A 15,476-nucleotide genomic window follows, 5' to 3' on the forward strand; every position below is an offset into this window, starting at 1 on the left:
ATTAAAGTAAAAGTATTTAATTATTCCTTCAAAAAGTAACCTGGAAGCGGGAAATATATATGTAAAGACAGCCAAAGTAGTTCCGGCTGATTAGTGCAAGCGAACTCTAGATTTTATTGATGAAGTTATCAAAAGAATTTTTTATCCAATCAGAATCAAGTATTTTATAGAAATTAAATGATTTTAAATTTACAGACTACCATGGTGTTAAATAGGGATTTCTTGGTTTAATCTCTACGATTTTACTGAAATGAAATTAGCTAGAGTGATTTACTGCAGAACTATTTCCCAGAATTCCAAAACGCGCAAGCGCATTTGAAGTTCTTCGTATCATAACTAGTCAGCCCACGGGCTGACTAATCATGAGTTCGGGTGAAGAGCAGTCTCGAATCAGGACACCCACGGAAGAGGGACTCTCTTTATATAAAAGTAACAAGGATCGTTACGAAGGGAAGATCAATAGTATATGGTGTCATCTTGTATCTTGTACACAAGACATTGAGGTTTGTGAAAGTGCCAAAACATCCCTGGAAAATATACAAACTGATGCCAATCACTTATTTAAAGAATACAAAGTAAGCACGTTAGAATTTCTAGAACTTCTTGACAGACCAAAGAGCGAGCAAAGTATTAAGGACAAAGACTGTTTTGAAAAATCTTACCTGAGTAACATTCACACAGTCGAAGAAAGATTACAAAAAGTTAGAGAACTTTTCCACAAACTGACCGAATCTGATGAATTAGAATCAACAAGTCAGCAATCATCAAGATCGTCCCTGAGTTCAATTATCGCACAGAAAATGGCAAAGACAGAAGAGGCTCGTGTACGCGCAGACTTCGCTAAAAAGGAAGCTGAATTAAAGAGATAGAAGGCAGCTATGAAAGAACAAATAGCTGCTATGGAAAAGGAAAACGCAGAATTAGAAGCTGACCGTGAAATGTTGGTTCATAGTTAGAGAGGTTGCGCGACAAGGGCAGCCCTAAAAACACTAGAAATAGAGAAAGTGAAATAGAAGGAATTATTAGATATTCCATCAGTGCCAAAAAAGGAACTAACTGAGAAATATGTGAACGAACTCCCAAAAGAAGGTCATTTAAATCCGCGAGCTGTATCATACATTCCACGTCAAACCGTAAATACTTGTCAACCAACAATCATGACCTCTTACCCAGGTCAGCTCGGACACCCGTAATCATTTGTACAGCAGCCAATGCCGTTCCACAGCGAAAATGTAGGGCCATTGCAAAATACGCTATTTCAAGACCAAGTAAAGGCTACAGTTGATCAAAATCGTGGACTTGCAACAGACTTTACTCGTTTTATACTAAAGAAAGACCTATTGTTATCCAGATTGTGCTGTTTTACAGATAAAGCAGAGATGTACCCGTCTTGGAAATCAAGTTTTAAGAATGTTGTTCAAGAAATCGGAGCAATCGCCACAGAGGAAATTGATATGCTTGTGAAATACACCGGAGGCATATCTCAAAAGTACGTACTCAGTCTGCGTGCAGCCCATACACGAAACCCGGCTCTAGGACTCGCAGGAATCTGGGAACACTTGGATGATAGATACGGCAGCCAAGAAATGATTGACAGCGCCTTAAAAAATAAATTAGCTTCCGCTCCAAAACTAACAAACAAAGACTTTAAGAAACTTTATGACCTCTCTGACATCCTTGCAGAAATTGAAGCGTTGAAGAAAGAGGACATGTACGGGTCTATGTTTTCGTATTTTGACACATCTATCGGGATTAGCCCAGTAGTATGCAAACTGTCACATATGCTACAAGAAAAGTGGACAACAACAGCATCTCAGTACAACAAGAGGCATAATACATTACATCCGCCATTTTCTGCATTCTGCGACTTTGTTCGAGAACAAAGTAAAAGTCTCTGGCTACACCATCTATCTGTGACCTTTACAAGGAGAATTGCACTCAGGAATCGATGTACCTGTTATCCACCTGTGCAGATCAGACGCGTCGCTCAGGTAGAAAATTAAAGAACGTAACGATTGAGTCATTTGACGGCAAACAAAAATTTCGTTTACCATCATCTTGAGTGTGACCAGTTCCCAGATGTTAGAAACGAGATACCAACCCCTGACGTTGCCTCATACTATCCGCACTGACAGGATATCGCACCACACATCCCGCGTTTGAATCCCGATGCAGAAGTAATGCTTTTGATTGGTAGGGATCTGATTGAAGCCCTTGCTTGATCAACAAATCGGACTTCCAAACTCTCCATATGCGCAGAAATTGCCCCTCGGATGGACAATAATCGGAGAAACATGTCTTGGCAAGTTACATCGTCCAAAAGCCGTTAACGTCTTGAAAACTAATCTGACAAATTAAGTCCGCGTTACACTCTTCAGTCCTTGCATCAATTTGTTTGCCGTACGTGAGGAAAATCCAGACCAATCTGTCAAACTCGAAAAAGACATATTTCTTAGGACGGAATCTGATGACAAGCCTGGACTGTCCACAGATGACAGAACATTCCTTAAGATCTTGGATGAAGGATTCCACAGGAATGAAGACGGTAACTGGTCAGCACCACTTCCATTTCGTAATCGAAACTTCAAGATACCTAATAACGAATCCCAAGCTATAAAAAGAGCCAAAACACTCGAGTCAAGCCTGAGACGTGACCCTGTGAAGAGAGAACACTTCTTTGAATTCATGTGTGGTATCTTTGACAATGCACATGCTGAAAAGGCGCCATTATCCCCAGATGAAAGTGAGCGCTGGTATCTACCAATATTTGGAGTCTATCATCCTCGTAAACCAAATCAACTTCGTGCCGTATTCGACTCCTCAGCGTACGGAGGAGTATCGTTGAATGACACACTTCCTACAGGCCCAGCTCTTACTAACAGTTTATTGGGAATTCTACTTCGATTCCGTCGTGAAGAAGTAGCAATCATGGGAGACATTCAACAGATGTTCTATTGTTTCAAAGTGGATGAAAAGCATAGAGACTTTCTTCATTTTCTGTGGTATGAAAACAATGACCTTAGCAAACCGCTGACAGAGTATCGCATGCGTGCACATGTGTTTGGAAATAGCCCTTCACCAGCAATCGCGACATTAGCAAAGAAAATTATGGTGAAGATGTCAAACATTTCGTTTGCAGGGATATTTACTTAGATGATGGACTGACTTTATTACCAACATCTGACATGGCAATAGATTTAATGAAGAGGACCCAGTCCGCTCTTCAAACGATTGGAAATCTCCGCCTACACAAAATCACCTCAAACTGTGAAGAAGTAATAAAAGCCTTTGGTCCGTCTGATCTAGCTAGGATCTAAAAGACCTTGATCTGTCAAATGATTCCCTTCCTGTCCAGAGAAGTCTTGGACTTAATTGGGACATTACTTCAGATAGTTTTACCTTCAAACTCACAAATGATATCAAGCCATACACCAGACGAGGAATTTTGTCAACAAACAACAGTGTGTATGATCCCTTGGGTTTCCTTGCACCCTTTCTTATTCGAGGCAAGCTCATACTAAGAGAGTTAACAACGGGAAACGTCAATTGGGACGAAACCTTACCGGAGTCTAAATATGAAGAATGGGAAACTTGGAGAACCTCTTTTCACCATTTGGAGAAGGTTAATATCCCGCGAATATGTATTTCAACGTCATTAAGTGACACGGAAGATAAGAAACTTCATAACAAACTTCATTTATTCTCAGATGCATCCAAAAAGGCTATCGCCGCTGTTGCGTATCTAACCTCAGACGAACATTCGAGCGTTGGATTTGTCCTAGGAAAAGCCAAGGTCGCATCAACCCATGGACACACAATCCCAAGATTGGAGCTATGCGCAGCTGTGCTAGCCACGGAAATTGGTTAGACAATATCTGATAATCTTGATATTCCGCTAAACAACATACATTACCACACTGACAGCAAGGTAGTTCTAGGGTACATTTGCAATGAGAAACGTAGATTTTACACTTATGTCAGTAATAGAGTGGCGAAAATCCGTCAACTATCTCATTCGGCACAATGGACCTATGTGCCCATAGACAAAAATCCAGCGGACCTAGCTACCAGATCTATTTCATCCGCGGATTTGCAGCGAAATTCCTGGCCATTGGGTCCTAGTTATCTACTCAAAGAAGAGCCAAATGAGGAGAAATTCGAACTTTAGAATCCTGAAGAGGATAAAGAAATTCGACCCGAAATAACATGTGCTAAGTCAATAACAACAAAGAAATGTTTGCTTGGAACACAACTTTTTGAGCGGTTTTCATGCTGGAAAAGACTTGTGAACGCTATTGCTTATGTTAAACAATTTCTTAGCGCTAAAAACAATCTCCCAGAGAAAGACTGTCTTCAAACAAGAAAGGAGGCAGAAAATTTAATCATCAAAGAAGTTCAAAGTGAGATGTTCCCTGACGAAATGGAATGCATCAGGTTACACAAAAAGTTGCCAAAAGAAAGCAAAATTGTAAACTTTGACCCATTTATAGACGAAACTGGATTGATGCGGGTAGGAGGGAGACTCCGTCATGCAGAAATACCAGTTGATGAACGACATCCAATTATAATTCCAGGGAAACACTATTTAGCATTATTGCTAATACGTCATTATCACGAGCAAATAAAACACCAAGGTCGGCACTTTACCTCTGGCTCGATACGGTCAGCTGGCTATTGGATAATAGGTGAGAAGCGACAAGTATCATCAGTCCTAGAAAAATGCGTTACATGCTGAAAATAACGGGGTCAGAATGAACATCAGAAGATGGCAGACTTGCCAGAAGATAGAATTACTCCTGGGCCACCATTTACTAACGTTGGCATTGACACCTTAGGGCCGTGGTCTATCCTAACAAGAAAGACACGTGGTGGAGCAGCAAACTCAAAACGCTGGGCAATCATGTTTACCTGCTTGACAACGCGAGCCATTCATCTGGAAGTAGTGGAAGATTTAAGTTCTTCGTTCATCAATGCTTTGAAAAGATTCATTGCGATTAGAGGGCCAATAAAAATAATTCGCTCAGATTGTGGTACAAATTTTGTAGGGTCTGCAAAAGAGCTGAAGCTCAGTTGCTTCAATGTAGGAGATACCCCAGTGAACACATATCTAAATGATAACAGCATTCAATGGATCTTCAATGCTCCGCATTCATCTCATATGGGAGGAGCGTGGGAGAGAATGATTGGTGTCACCAGAAGAATACTAGATTCGATGGTGTTACAACACTGGGGGGACCTTACCCATGATGTTCTCGTAACTTTCCTAGCAGAAGTTTGCGCAATCATGAACTCGAGACCGCTTTCAGCCATATCAACAGATCCAGAAGACCCATTTCCGTTATGCCCATCATTGATACTAACACAAAAACCAAACGTTTTTCTTACTCCAAACGTATCATTTGGACGTAAAGATATTTACCAATCGCATTGGAAACGAGTACAATACTTGGCAGACGTTTTCTGGAAGAAGTGGCGCGAAAGCTACCTACAGAGTTTATAGTTGCGTCAAAAATGGTCCGACGACAGAAGAAACGTAGAAATTGGCGATATAGTGCTTCTAAAAGACTCTCAAGTAAAACGCACAGAGTGACCAATGGGACTTATCACGAAAGTTTTCCAAAGTTCGGACGAAAAAGTACGCAAGGTCGAGGTGTGTGTTTCAGGAAAACATTTGACTCGTGAAAAACCGGTGACGTACATTCGCCCTGTGACCGAATTGGTAGTCTTAATTGCTAGTAATGAAAAGTGATATCTTTTTTAAGTTAGATATCAGACGGGGAGAGTAATGTCTTACATTTTGTAAAGTACTATTTAGAATTGCAGATTGTGCATTTTAGGTGCATTAGCAAATATGTCAAATTCTGAATGACTAAATACATTGTTCATTGTTCCAATTGTTTTATAACCATATTTTCACTTACCAGTGTCAGTATTCCTCTCAACACCCGGGACTGTATAGAGTTATACTAACCAGTGTCAGTATTCCTCTCAACACCTGGGACTGTATAGAGTTATACTTACCAGTGCCAGTATTCCCCTCAACACCTGGGACTGTATAAAGTTATACTTACAAGTGTCAGTATTCCCCTCAAGACCAGGGACTGTATAGAGTTGTACTTACCTGTGTTAGTATTCCTCTCAACGCCAGGGACTGTACAGAGTTGTACTTACCATTGTCAGTACTCCTCTCAACACCTGGGACTGTATAGAGTTATACTTGCCAGTGTCAGTATTTTTCTCAATACCTTGGACTGTATAGAGTTATACTTACCAGTGTCCGTATTCCTTTCAACACCTGGGACTGTATAGAGTTATACTTACTTGTGTCAGTATTCCTCTCAAAACCCTGGACTGTATAGAGTTATACCTACCAGTGTCTGTATTCCTCTCAACACCTGGGACTTTATAGAGTTGTATTTACCCGTTTCAGTATTCCTCTCAACACCTGGGACTGTATAGTGTTATACTTACCCGTTTCAGTATTCCTCTCAAAACCTGGGACTGTATAGAGTTATACTTACCAGTGCCAGTATTCCCCAAACACCTGGGACTGTATAGAGTTATACTTACCAGTGCCAGTATTCCCCTCAATACCTGGGACTGTATAGAATTATACTTACCAGTGTCAGTATTCCTCTCAACACCTGAGGCTGTATAGAGTTATACTTACCAGTGCCAGTATTCCCCCAACACCTGGGACTGAATCTAGTTATACTTATCAGTGTCAGTATTCCCCTCAACACCTAGGACTGTATAGAGTTATACTTACCAGTGTCAGTATTCCCCTCAACACCTGAGGCTGTATAGAGTTATACTTACCAGTGCCAGTATTCCCCTCAACAGCTGGGACTGAATAGAGTTATACTTACCAGTGCCAGTATTCCCATCAACACCTGGGACTGTATAGAGTTATACTTACCAGTGTCAGTATTCCCCTCAACACCTGGGACTATATAGAGTTGTACTTACCCGTGTCAGTATTGTTCTCAACACCTAGGACTGTATAGTGTTATACTTACGAGTGCCAGTATTCCCCCAACACCTTGGACTGTATAGAGTTATACTTACCAGTGTCAGTATTCCCCTCAACACCTGAGGCTGTATAGAGTTATACTTACTAGTGTCAGTATTCCCCTCAACAGCTGGGACTGTATAGAGTTATACGTACCAGTGTCAGTATTCCTCTCAACACCTGGGACTGTATAGAGTTATACTTACCAGTGTCAGTATTCCTCTCAACACCTGGGACTGTAAAGAGTTATACTAACCAGTGTTAGTATTCCTCTCAACACCTGGGACTGTATAGAGTTATACTTACCTGTGTCAGTATTCCTCTCAACACCTGGGGCTGTAAAGAGTTATACTAACCAGTGTCAGTATTCCTCTCAACACCTGGGACTGCATGTATAGAGTTATACTTACCAGTGTCGGTATTCCTCTCAACACCTGGGGCTGTAAAGAGTTATACTAACCAGTGTCTGTATTTCTCTCAACACCTTGGACTGTAAAGAGTTATACTTACCAGTGTCAGTATTCCTCTCAACACCTGGAACTGTATAGAGTTATACTTACCAGTGTCAGTATTCCTGCCAACACCTTGGACTGTATAGAGTTATACTTACCAGTGTCAGTATTCCTGTCAACACCTGGGACTGTATAGAATTATACTTACCAGTGTCAGTATTCCTCTCAACACCTGGGACTGTATAGAGTTATATTCACCAATGTCAGTATTACCCTCAACACTTGATTGTAACTTACTTTCAAAAAAGTATAATAAAACAATATTATCCATACATATTGCAGGGAAAGCTTGTTATGATGACAAAAATAAAATCATAACACTTGAGTGATGAGAAGAGGTTTCCCCTTAAATTAATACACTCCCTTACCAAGCTGATTTTTCATTAGAACATATTTTATTATGTAAGAAAAACATAAACTGATTGGGCAGCAGGCATAGTCTATTTATCCTGCCTCTGATAAAAATCGTGAAATTTCATTGGTTGAGAGCAATACTGCATGACGATGTAATGCTGTCTACCCACCTCACATTGCTAATGTGCCCCTTCCACGTGACCTACCCACCACACATCATCAATATACTGCTTTCACGTGACCCACATGGAACTTCATAACTGACGTCACAATGCGTCTGACGACAGCTATGGATGCAGAACATCTTGCTTGGACGCTCAGTGAAAGTGGTTTATCGATACTATAGATATTTAGTCTTTTAGAGAACCCTCGGCAGGATAAATTCGTTATGTAGACACTTAGAGGGGTAATACGGAAATACGTGGGGTCTTTAAAAAATGCATATTGGGCTCGGCTTACGCCTCGCCCAATATGGATTTTTTCAAGGACCCACACATATTTCCGTATTACTCCTCTAAACGTCTACATAACTAATATTAGACCCTCTCCAAAGGTACAAGGTTAATTAAAACTAAAAAAAATACCAAAATGTTATGCTTGCTGCAGTCTTGCAGCAAGTCTTCTGCACCCTAGTAGCAAACAAAATTGTTCGCAGGAAGAAAATTTTCTTGTTCGCAGATGATTGCTACTAGCTGCGATCTTCAGGCAAAAATTGCAGCAATTGCTGCAAGCTTGCAGCAAATTCGCAGGAACCCAAAATGTTTGCACGAAGATTGCAAGACACATACACGCCAATTTTATGTTCGCAGCAAGTTCGCAGGAAAAATTTTATGATTTGAATGTTTGCAGGAAGTTTGCAAGAATACTAAACAAGTCAAATTAGCCAATGAAACGCGGATTGTACTGGGGTCAACACAGAACTGGCCATTTTGAAATGTTTGAATTGAAGTTGTGCATGTTTTAGTATTTTTTTTACGAATATATACCGTTTCGAATGATTCAAAGTGAACAACTCTGGATATAGGTGTTCATTGGCATCCATAATATCTGATTGGTAAGATCTGATTTTGTTTTATTTTGATAGGAAAAAAAATTTTAAAAGGATATTTGAGTAACTGATGTAAATCTAAATCTGAATTTCAATCCTCATTTTAAAATCACATATGTCAACTTTTTGAATGTATTAATGGACCAAAATCAGTTAAATGTTTTTAAATGAGTAAGTAGCTGTAACCAGTGTATTATTTAATTAAAAATTATATGTAAAGTTTTTCATGTATGTTCTGTTCATAAAAAAGCAGACTTGCAGCAAACACCAAAGTCTTTGTTTAGACTGTCGTGCTTTCTTTAGCTACATTGCCGCAAGCTTGCAGCAATGTTTGCTGCAGACTTGCGACAAATATTTGCAAGAAAGCAATATTTTCGGTAAGGGAACTTAATTATATAATTACCTAACTTGAAAAGTGGTTGGGTATATAGTGATGGGTATTTCATACATCAGACCATCCAACAGTCTACCTGTTTGTATGTCTGTTACAAATTCAGGTACTCATCTCTCACTCTTCTTACACCATTGAGTGAAATTGTATAAGACTTTCATCGAATCTGTGTTACATACTACGATTGAGCACCTTCTATTTTACTTTTGATCCGAAATATATTTTGGGTTTCCCAATGCAAATCATGGACATTATCATTATCTTTCTTTAATATTGAAAGGTACCCATCTCTTATCTGCAACTCCTCCTAAGCCACTGATTAAAATTAAATGATTTATAAATACGTATTGCCATTGTGCACCTCCTGTTTTTACTTTTTGATCCAACAATTACCTGGGGTAGCCTAGAGCAAAAATGGACTTTGTCATTAGAACTATATGGGAGGTAGGGATATCATTTAGTAAGCTCAGTGCTCATAGTACCTCTGGTTTGAATTTTGTTAGCTTGATAACACATTTTGTGCATATATCCTTTATCAGTCACATGCTAGTCCTTGTAAGAAGAACAGTGCTACACAAAAGTGGAGAAAGCCTGCAGTGAAAAAAGCAATTCCCATGCCTGGCACACATTTCTGTTTCCTTTTGTTTTTCTTGTTTTCATGAAATTAATAATAAGTAAGACATTTTTTTATCATTATAAATACATTTATTTACACATCATTTCTATAATCACACATCAAGTAGTGCTTCCAGGTTGTCCCAACAAACACCTGAAAAAGAAAAAACTCATCATCAGTAAATAACAACCTTACTCGTCTGTGGTACTTAAGATTCATTTCTATTTGTGACTGATCTATAGTACATATATTTTTAGAGCAACAAGGACAGACGAATTTAGTCATAATATCTTGATCAGATCTAATACATGTAATAAAATGTAGGTTGGGCTTGACAGCGACAATTGCAATGGTGTTTAGCTAAGGACATAACATTTCAAGACAAGTGGAAAAGTATGGATGTTAAAGCATGAAATGGTTAATGAAATGTGAAAGATTTTCAATTTTCTGAAACCCTCGGTCTTAACAGGCTAACTACACTTCCTGGTTTTACACTTACTCCATATCTGACTTATTGATTCATCTATAGTTCAACAAAGACCACTATTTTCTATAAACTATAACGAGACAATACACACCATTCATTCCTGGCCTTTACAGCCTCTAGTCTAACAAGTCTCTTCTTGTCGTCCAGGACTCCCTCCAGGGTTTTTATCACAGTGGGTCTGTATGGCAAGATCACAGGGGAGGGAAGACACACCAACTCATGTAAACACCTCAAAGCCGCACATCTTATCTTCTGTAATATTAAAAATATATATTATTTATCTGTTGATTTTGAATTTATATCATTTTTTCAAATTAAACTATAAACCTGGAAAACAAGAGGCCCCTGGACCACAACACTCACCTGACCTGAATAACGTTGGCCTGATTGTTTTGTTTTTTTTAACAAGATTTTCCCCCATTATCAAACTTATTGGGGTCCAACCTTACCTGAATTGAACATGGCTTTGCTTTCTTTTGAAAGAAACAGCAGTATCCTAATGTAAACAAAAAATCTACCTCAGGGGCTAATATTTGAATAAGCTTGCTTTTTATAGCTTAAGTAAGCTTAAAAAAACTTAAGAAAAATTGAGAGTATGGTCTGCTTATAAATGTAAATACCACATAACCATAGCTGGTTAATATGGTTTGTATGATGTCAATGTTGTTTACCTACCATTGATGGTTTGTATATATGATGAAAGTTTTAGCAGTTGTTGAATCACTGTATCCATATGTTTGACAATGATGTTTGGGGCATCAGTGATCATTGTACACAGGGTTTCCATACTGGACTATTGTAACTGGACATTTTCACACAGCAGGGACTGGACCAACATAGGGAATAACTAGACAATGAAAATGTGACTAATTAAGTCATGGGTCAACATAGGGAATAACTGGACAATGCAAAATATGACTAATCATTTACTGGACTAACATAGGAAATAACTAAACAATGAAAATGTGACTTATCAAGTACTGGGCCAACATATGGATTAATTAGAAAATGAAAATCTGACTAATCAAGTACTGGACCAACATAGGAAATAACTAGACAATGAAAAAATTGCTTATCTAGTACTGGACCGAATAACCGAATTACAAAAACAAGAGAAACTTCAGAATAGTTAAATACTTTTAAGAGTTCCTTGTTAAACATGTGGAAAATTTTAAGCAAATTATTTACATCAATTAAATGACTTCGGTACGATGTTATGTTTGACTTATAGTGCTAACATAATTCTAGAGCCGTGGCTCTATAAAAAAGACATATTTGAATATTAAACAAAAAACCAATACAATCTATTTTAATGCAACTACCAATTAACCGCTACATGGAAGTGTGAAATTTTTTTGTCTTTGTTCCTTCAGGCGTTAAGTCTGGCGAGGGTCCAGGAGATAATTGATTATGCAAGGTGAAGCCTTATAAGTACATGTAATTAGGTGCTCTATAATGGGAAACTGGGAAATACATAAAGTGTCCATGCAAAACTTATATTCAATTCTTATATCAATAGGTTTTTTTCTTCTTCCCATGTCATGCATGTATAAACATTGACAGTTGTAGGATTTTATGGTTAGAACCTCGTAAGTTGTTAGAACTTGTTTTCAAATTTTTTTTTTAGTATTCATTCAATAAAATATCCTCAAACCAATTCTTAATGAACAAAAAAATGTTTGAATGATAAAATAGAGTATCTATTAGAGAATATCTTGCTCTAACATATTTTTCAAACAAAACATTTTAATATAAGCATATTTATTTCTAAAAAAGTTTATTTTAAAATAAACAATTTTACATATTAATTTATCCGTCATCTTTTCCCTGTTTTTCCATTAATGTGATATTTAATTTTAATAATTTAATAATTACAATTATTCACATTTAAGTTTAAACACATGATTACAGTATATATTAAATTCAAGATTTTAAAGACATTTATAATACCGTACCTTTCATTCACATGTATTTTTAAAATATTTGTGATACAAAGTATATTAAGATTGGCAATTAAATTTGCCCCGTTTGGATCCGGGTTAGAATAGATCCTCAGAACCCTTTGCTTGTCGTCAAAGGCGACTAAATGAGGCGGTCATTCGGATGAGATCGTACAAACCGAGGCCCCGTGTCACAGCAGGTGTGGCACGATAAAGATCCCTCCCTGCTCAAAGGCCGTAAGTGCCGAGCATAGGCCTAAATTTGCAGCCCTTCACCGGCAATGGTGACGTCTCCATATCAGTGAAATATTCTGGAGAGGGACGTTAAACAGTATACAATCAATCAATCATTAAATTTTTTTATAAAATAAGCTTAGGCCTAAATTTTGCAGCCCTTCACCGGCAATGGTGACGTCTCCATATTAGGATATGGTTAATCTTAAACAGACTATAGATCACCTGAAATTAATTTCTTTTGTTTTCTCCCTCCCCTTACCTGTACACCATTCCCACCTAGCCAAAACCAATCACCGGTAACATTTTCAGAGTTTTGGCTAAGCGGGAAGACACCGGAAAATGCACATGTTTATGACGTCACATTTGGCATTTAAAATACACATTTGAGAAAATGATTTGTATGAATTTTTTGCATGGAATTTAAATGATTCAGAAAGCATTAGTTTCCATCTTTTTCACCAGTTTCACTTTTTTTTAAAAATCACAGGGAAGATTTGTATGGAAACTACACCTTGTTCTTATTCATTTTTCCACCATTTTTCTGGACAACCCTCTTACATCTTCCTTGATAAATTAAGGCTAAATGTTAAAAGGAATAAAGTTCAGTATATACAAGATGAAGTGTCTCATCAATCATTTGACATAAAATCAAAAAAGATACGTATTGACCATCCGGACTTTCCACGTTTGATTGAGCAGAGGCTTTCAAGATATATATATATATATGATAAATAATTGTACATGTAATCCTCAATCTTTGTCAACATCTATAAGTTTTGACTTCCAATGCATATGTTCTTAATATTGAATTTGTATACACCTGCGTGTTTATAATTCTTAGGCATCCAATGTTTTATTGAAAAGATTTAAAGTCCGACTTCACAATCTTTGTGGTTATCTAACATCCACATTCAAACAAATGCCACTAAGGTAGGCAGCAACTTACAAACATGGCTGCCCGTACAACCAAAAAATATCCACTGGGCTCTCCACAAGAGCACATTGTAATGTGTGACACCCATGATTCACCTATTGATGTTATATGCGAGGACTGTGATGAATTCATTTGTGGTGATTGTGCAAAATCAAATCATAGAGATCATAACTGGAAAACTCTAACCACGGCGGCCACCAAAAGGAGAAGAGAATTGCTTACATTGCTGACGAAAATTAGGAGAGAGAATCTGCCTGGAATTGACGGGAAAATAAAAAATGTTTCAAACCAGGTCACAGAAAATAGAGAAGTGTGCGATTCTGAGATAAAAAAGCTACAGAAGCATTGTGATGAGATAATGGCCAGAATGATAAAAATCAAGAAACGTCATGAAAAAACACTTAGAGACAATTTGGTTACAAAAAATGATCAATTAAACCTTGTGAAATCTGAGCTAGAAAAGAAGAAGAGAAGAATTGTTGATACAGTGGAATTTATGGAGGAGAACAACAGCACCATGTCAGATTACAGCTTGATTGACAACCACAGAGAACTGACTAAACTGCTGTCTGAATTAGAGATTCAAACGACAAACCATGAACATTCAGTGAGATTTACTACAGGTGAAATTAATGGTGACTTTCTCGAGTGTACGATTGGAAAAACTTTGGATTTAGATAATATAAGTGTGACATTAAGAAATTCATTTCAATACGGAGATAGTTCAATATATGTGTTGGAGGCATTCAGTGAAGAAAAATGTTACATAACGATATTGTTTCAAAATATACAGAAAAGGTTAATAAGAAAGGAGCAAAAGAACAGAGATTTAAAATCATTTCTACGGACCTATGTGTGACTGATAACAGTGATGTTTATTTTACTGACATAAAAAATAAGTCCATCAGCCGTCTGTCACCGTCAGGATCTGTGTCTACAGTCATCAGCACAGATCCACTGGAAGCAGGAGGAATTTGTCAGTCAGCGTTTGGTGGATTACTGGTAACCTTGAGAGGCAAGGAATTAGATTCTTATAAATTAGAGTCACGCAGCAGACGTCTGGTGAGACACATCACAATGACAGGTGACGTCATCCACGAGTATGAGTACCAAGAGGACGGTCAGACCAGACTGTTTATGTTTCCAGGCAGAATCATACAGAACAGTAAGTGATATCTGTGTTGTGAACCGTACAAGTAGCAAAACAGGTGATCTAGTGATTATGTCTCTTTCTGGTCGTAGTAAGTCTGTCTATCGTGGGCGGAACCTGACAGAGGACTTAAATCCAGATGACGTGGCATGTGACTCCCTCTGCAACATCCTTGTTACTGATTTTAGCATCAAACAGATCCATCTACTGAGTCCTGACGGGGAGTTCCTGAAGTTCTTACTGACAGAAAATGAAGTGAACCATCCACTCTCCCTGTCCTTAAACAAGTCTTCACTGTGGGTAGGATATGGCAATAAAGGACTAGTCAAATTGTTTCATTATAGAGTGTAAAATATAATAAACGTGAATTATAATTCTCACTCATTAATAATATAAACACTTGTTTGATAGTATCATAACAAAAATTGCATTAAAAATAAGAATGACATATGTTTGTGGATTGGCAATATTTCGCAGGGAGAGAGAAATAACAGATGCGAGCTCTGAAGATATAAAAAAAAAATAGAGGCTAGCCACTGGGGTTGATCTTTTCACCGTAACGGTTCAAGTTTTACTTGTTTATCGAAAGATGTATTTAATAAGGACGAAGAAGCAACCAATAGAATAAAGTGACCAGAATTCAGGTGTTCTCATGAATTATCTACAACAAATGATATTTAAAGATTATGCAAAAGATTGGGAGTAAATTTCAAAGTGCATTAGGAATTTAAGAGTGTCGGAAGACAGAATAATAATGATAAGAATTAAAGGTAGTTATTGCAAATTTTAAAGGAA

The 15,476-nt window shown here is 37.8% G+C and overlaps 2 protein-coding genes across 3 annotated transcripts; one reads left to right on the top strand and one right to left on the bottom strand.

The window, feature by feature from the left end:
* Positions 1-10,005: 10,005 nt before the first annotated feature.
* On the bottom strand, positions 10,006-11,332 carry LOC134265967 (MMS19 nucleotide excision repair protein homolog). 2 transcript variants are annotated; one of them, XR_009991874.1, is made up of 3 exons: positions 11,096-11,332; positions 10,512-10,672; positions 10,006-10,086 (listed from the first exon to the last, which is right to left on the bottom strand). XR_009991874.1 is itself a non-coding variant. In XM_062748165.1 (3 exons), the coding sequence occupies exons 1-3, from the start codon at positions 11,205-11,207 to the stop codon at positions 10,053-10,055; spliced, it is 303 nt and encodes a 100-aa protein (XP_062604149.1). In that variant the 5' UTR covers positions 11,208-11,332; the 3' UTR covers positions 10,006-10,052. The 2 variants fall into 2 exon arrangements, 1 of the variants encoding a protein (XP_062604149.1); XM_062748165.1 differs by having other exon boundaries at positions 10,512-10,664; positions 11,092-11,332.
* A 2,215-nt stretch (positions 11,333-13,547) lies between these two features.
* Positions 13,548-14,704, top strand: LOC134265969 (uncharacterized). The gene is made up of 2 exons (XM_062748166.1): positions 13,548-14,154; positions 14,325-14,704. Exons 1-2 carry the CDS (start codon positions 13,548-13,550, stop codon positions 14,702-14,704), a joined length of 987 nt encoding a protein of 328 aa, XP_062604150.1.
* Positions 14,705-15,476: the final 772 nt, after the last annotated feature.

The sequence above is a fragment of the Saccostrea cucullata genome, unplaced genomic scaffold (assembly GCF_032062105.1).
Source record: "Saccostrea cucullata isolate Sc308-1 unplaced genomic scaffold, CSIRO_AGI_Scuc_v1 ctg10285, whole genome shotgun sequence".
Taxonomy (NCBI): Eukaryota; Metazoa; Mollusca; class Bivalvia; order Ostreida; family Ostreidae; genus Saccostrea; species Saccostrea cuccullata.

What these genes read in the sequence shown, in the direction of transcription:
- LOC134265967 (XM_062748165.1), bottom strand. Translation starts at nt 11,207, where the DNA reads ATGGAAACCCTGTGTACAATGATCACTGATGCCCCAAACATCATTGTC. An exon ending in ATACAAACCATCAATGGTAG is followed by an intron (nt 10,665 to 11,091) that starts GTAAACAACATT and finishes ACAGAAGATAAG; the next exon opens with ATGTGCGGCTTTGAGGTGTT. An exon ending in GTAAAGGCCAGGAATGAATG is followed by an intron (nt 10,087 to 10,511) that starts GTGTGTATTGTC and finishes TTTCTTTTTCAG; the next exon opens with GTGTTTGTTGGGACAACCTG.
- LOC134265969 (XM_062748166.1), top strand. Translation starts at nt 13,548, where the DNA reads ATGGCTGCCCGTACAACCAAAAAATATCCACTGGGCTCTCCACAAGAG. An exon ending in TTCAGTGAGATTTACTACAG is followed by an intron (nt 14,155 to 14,324) that starts GTGAAATTAATG and finishes CAAAATATACAG; the next exon opens with AAAAGGTTAATAAGAAAGGA.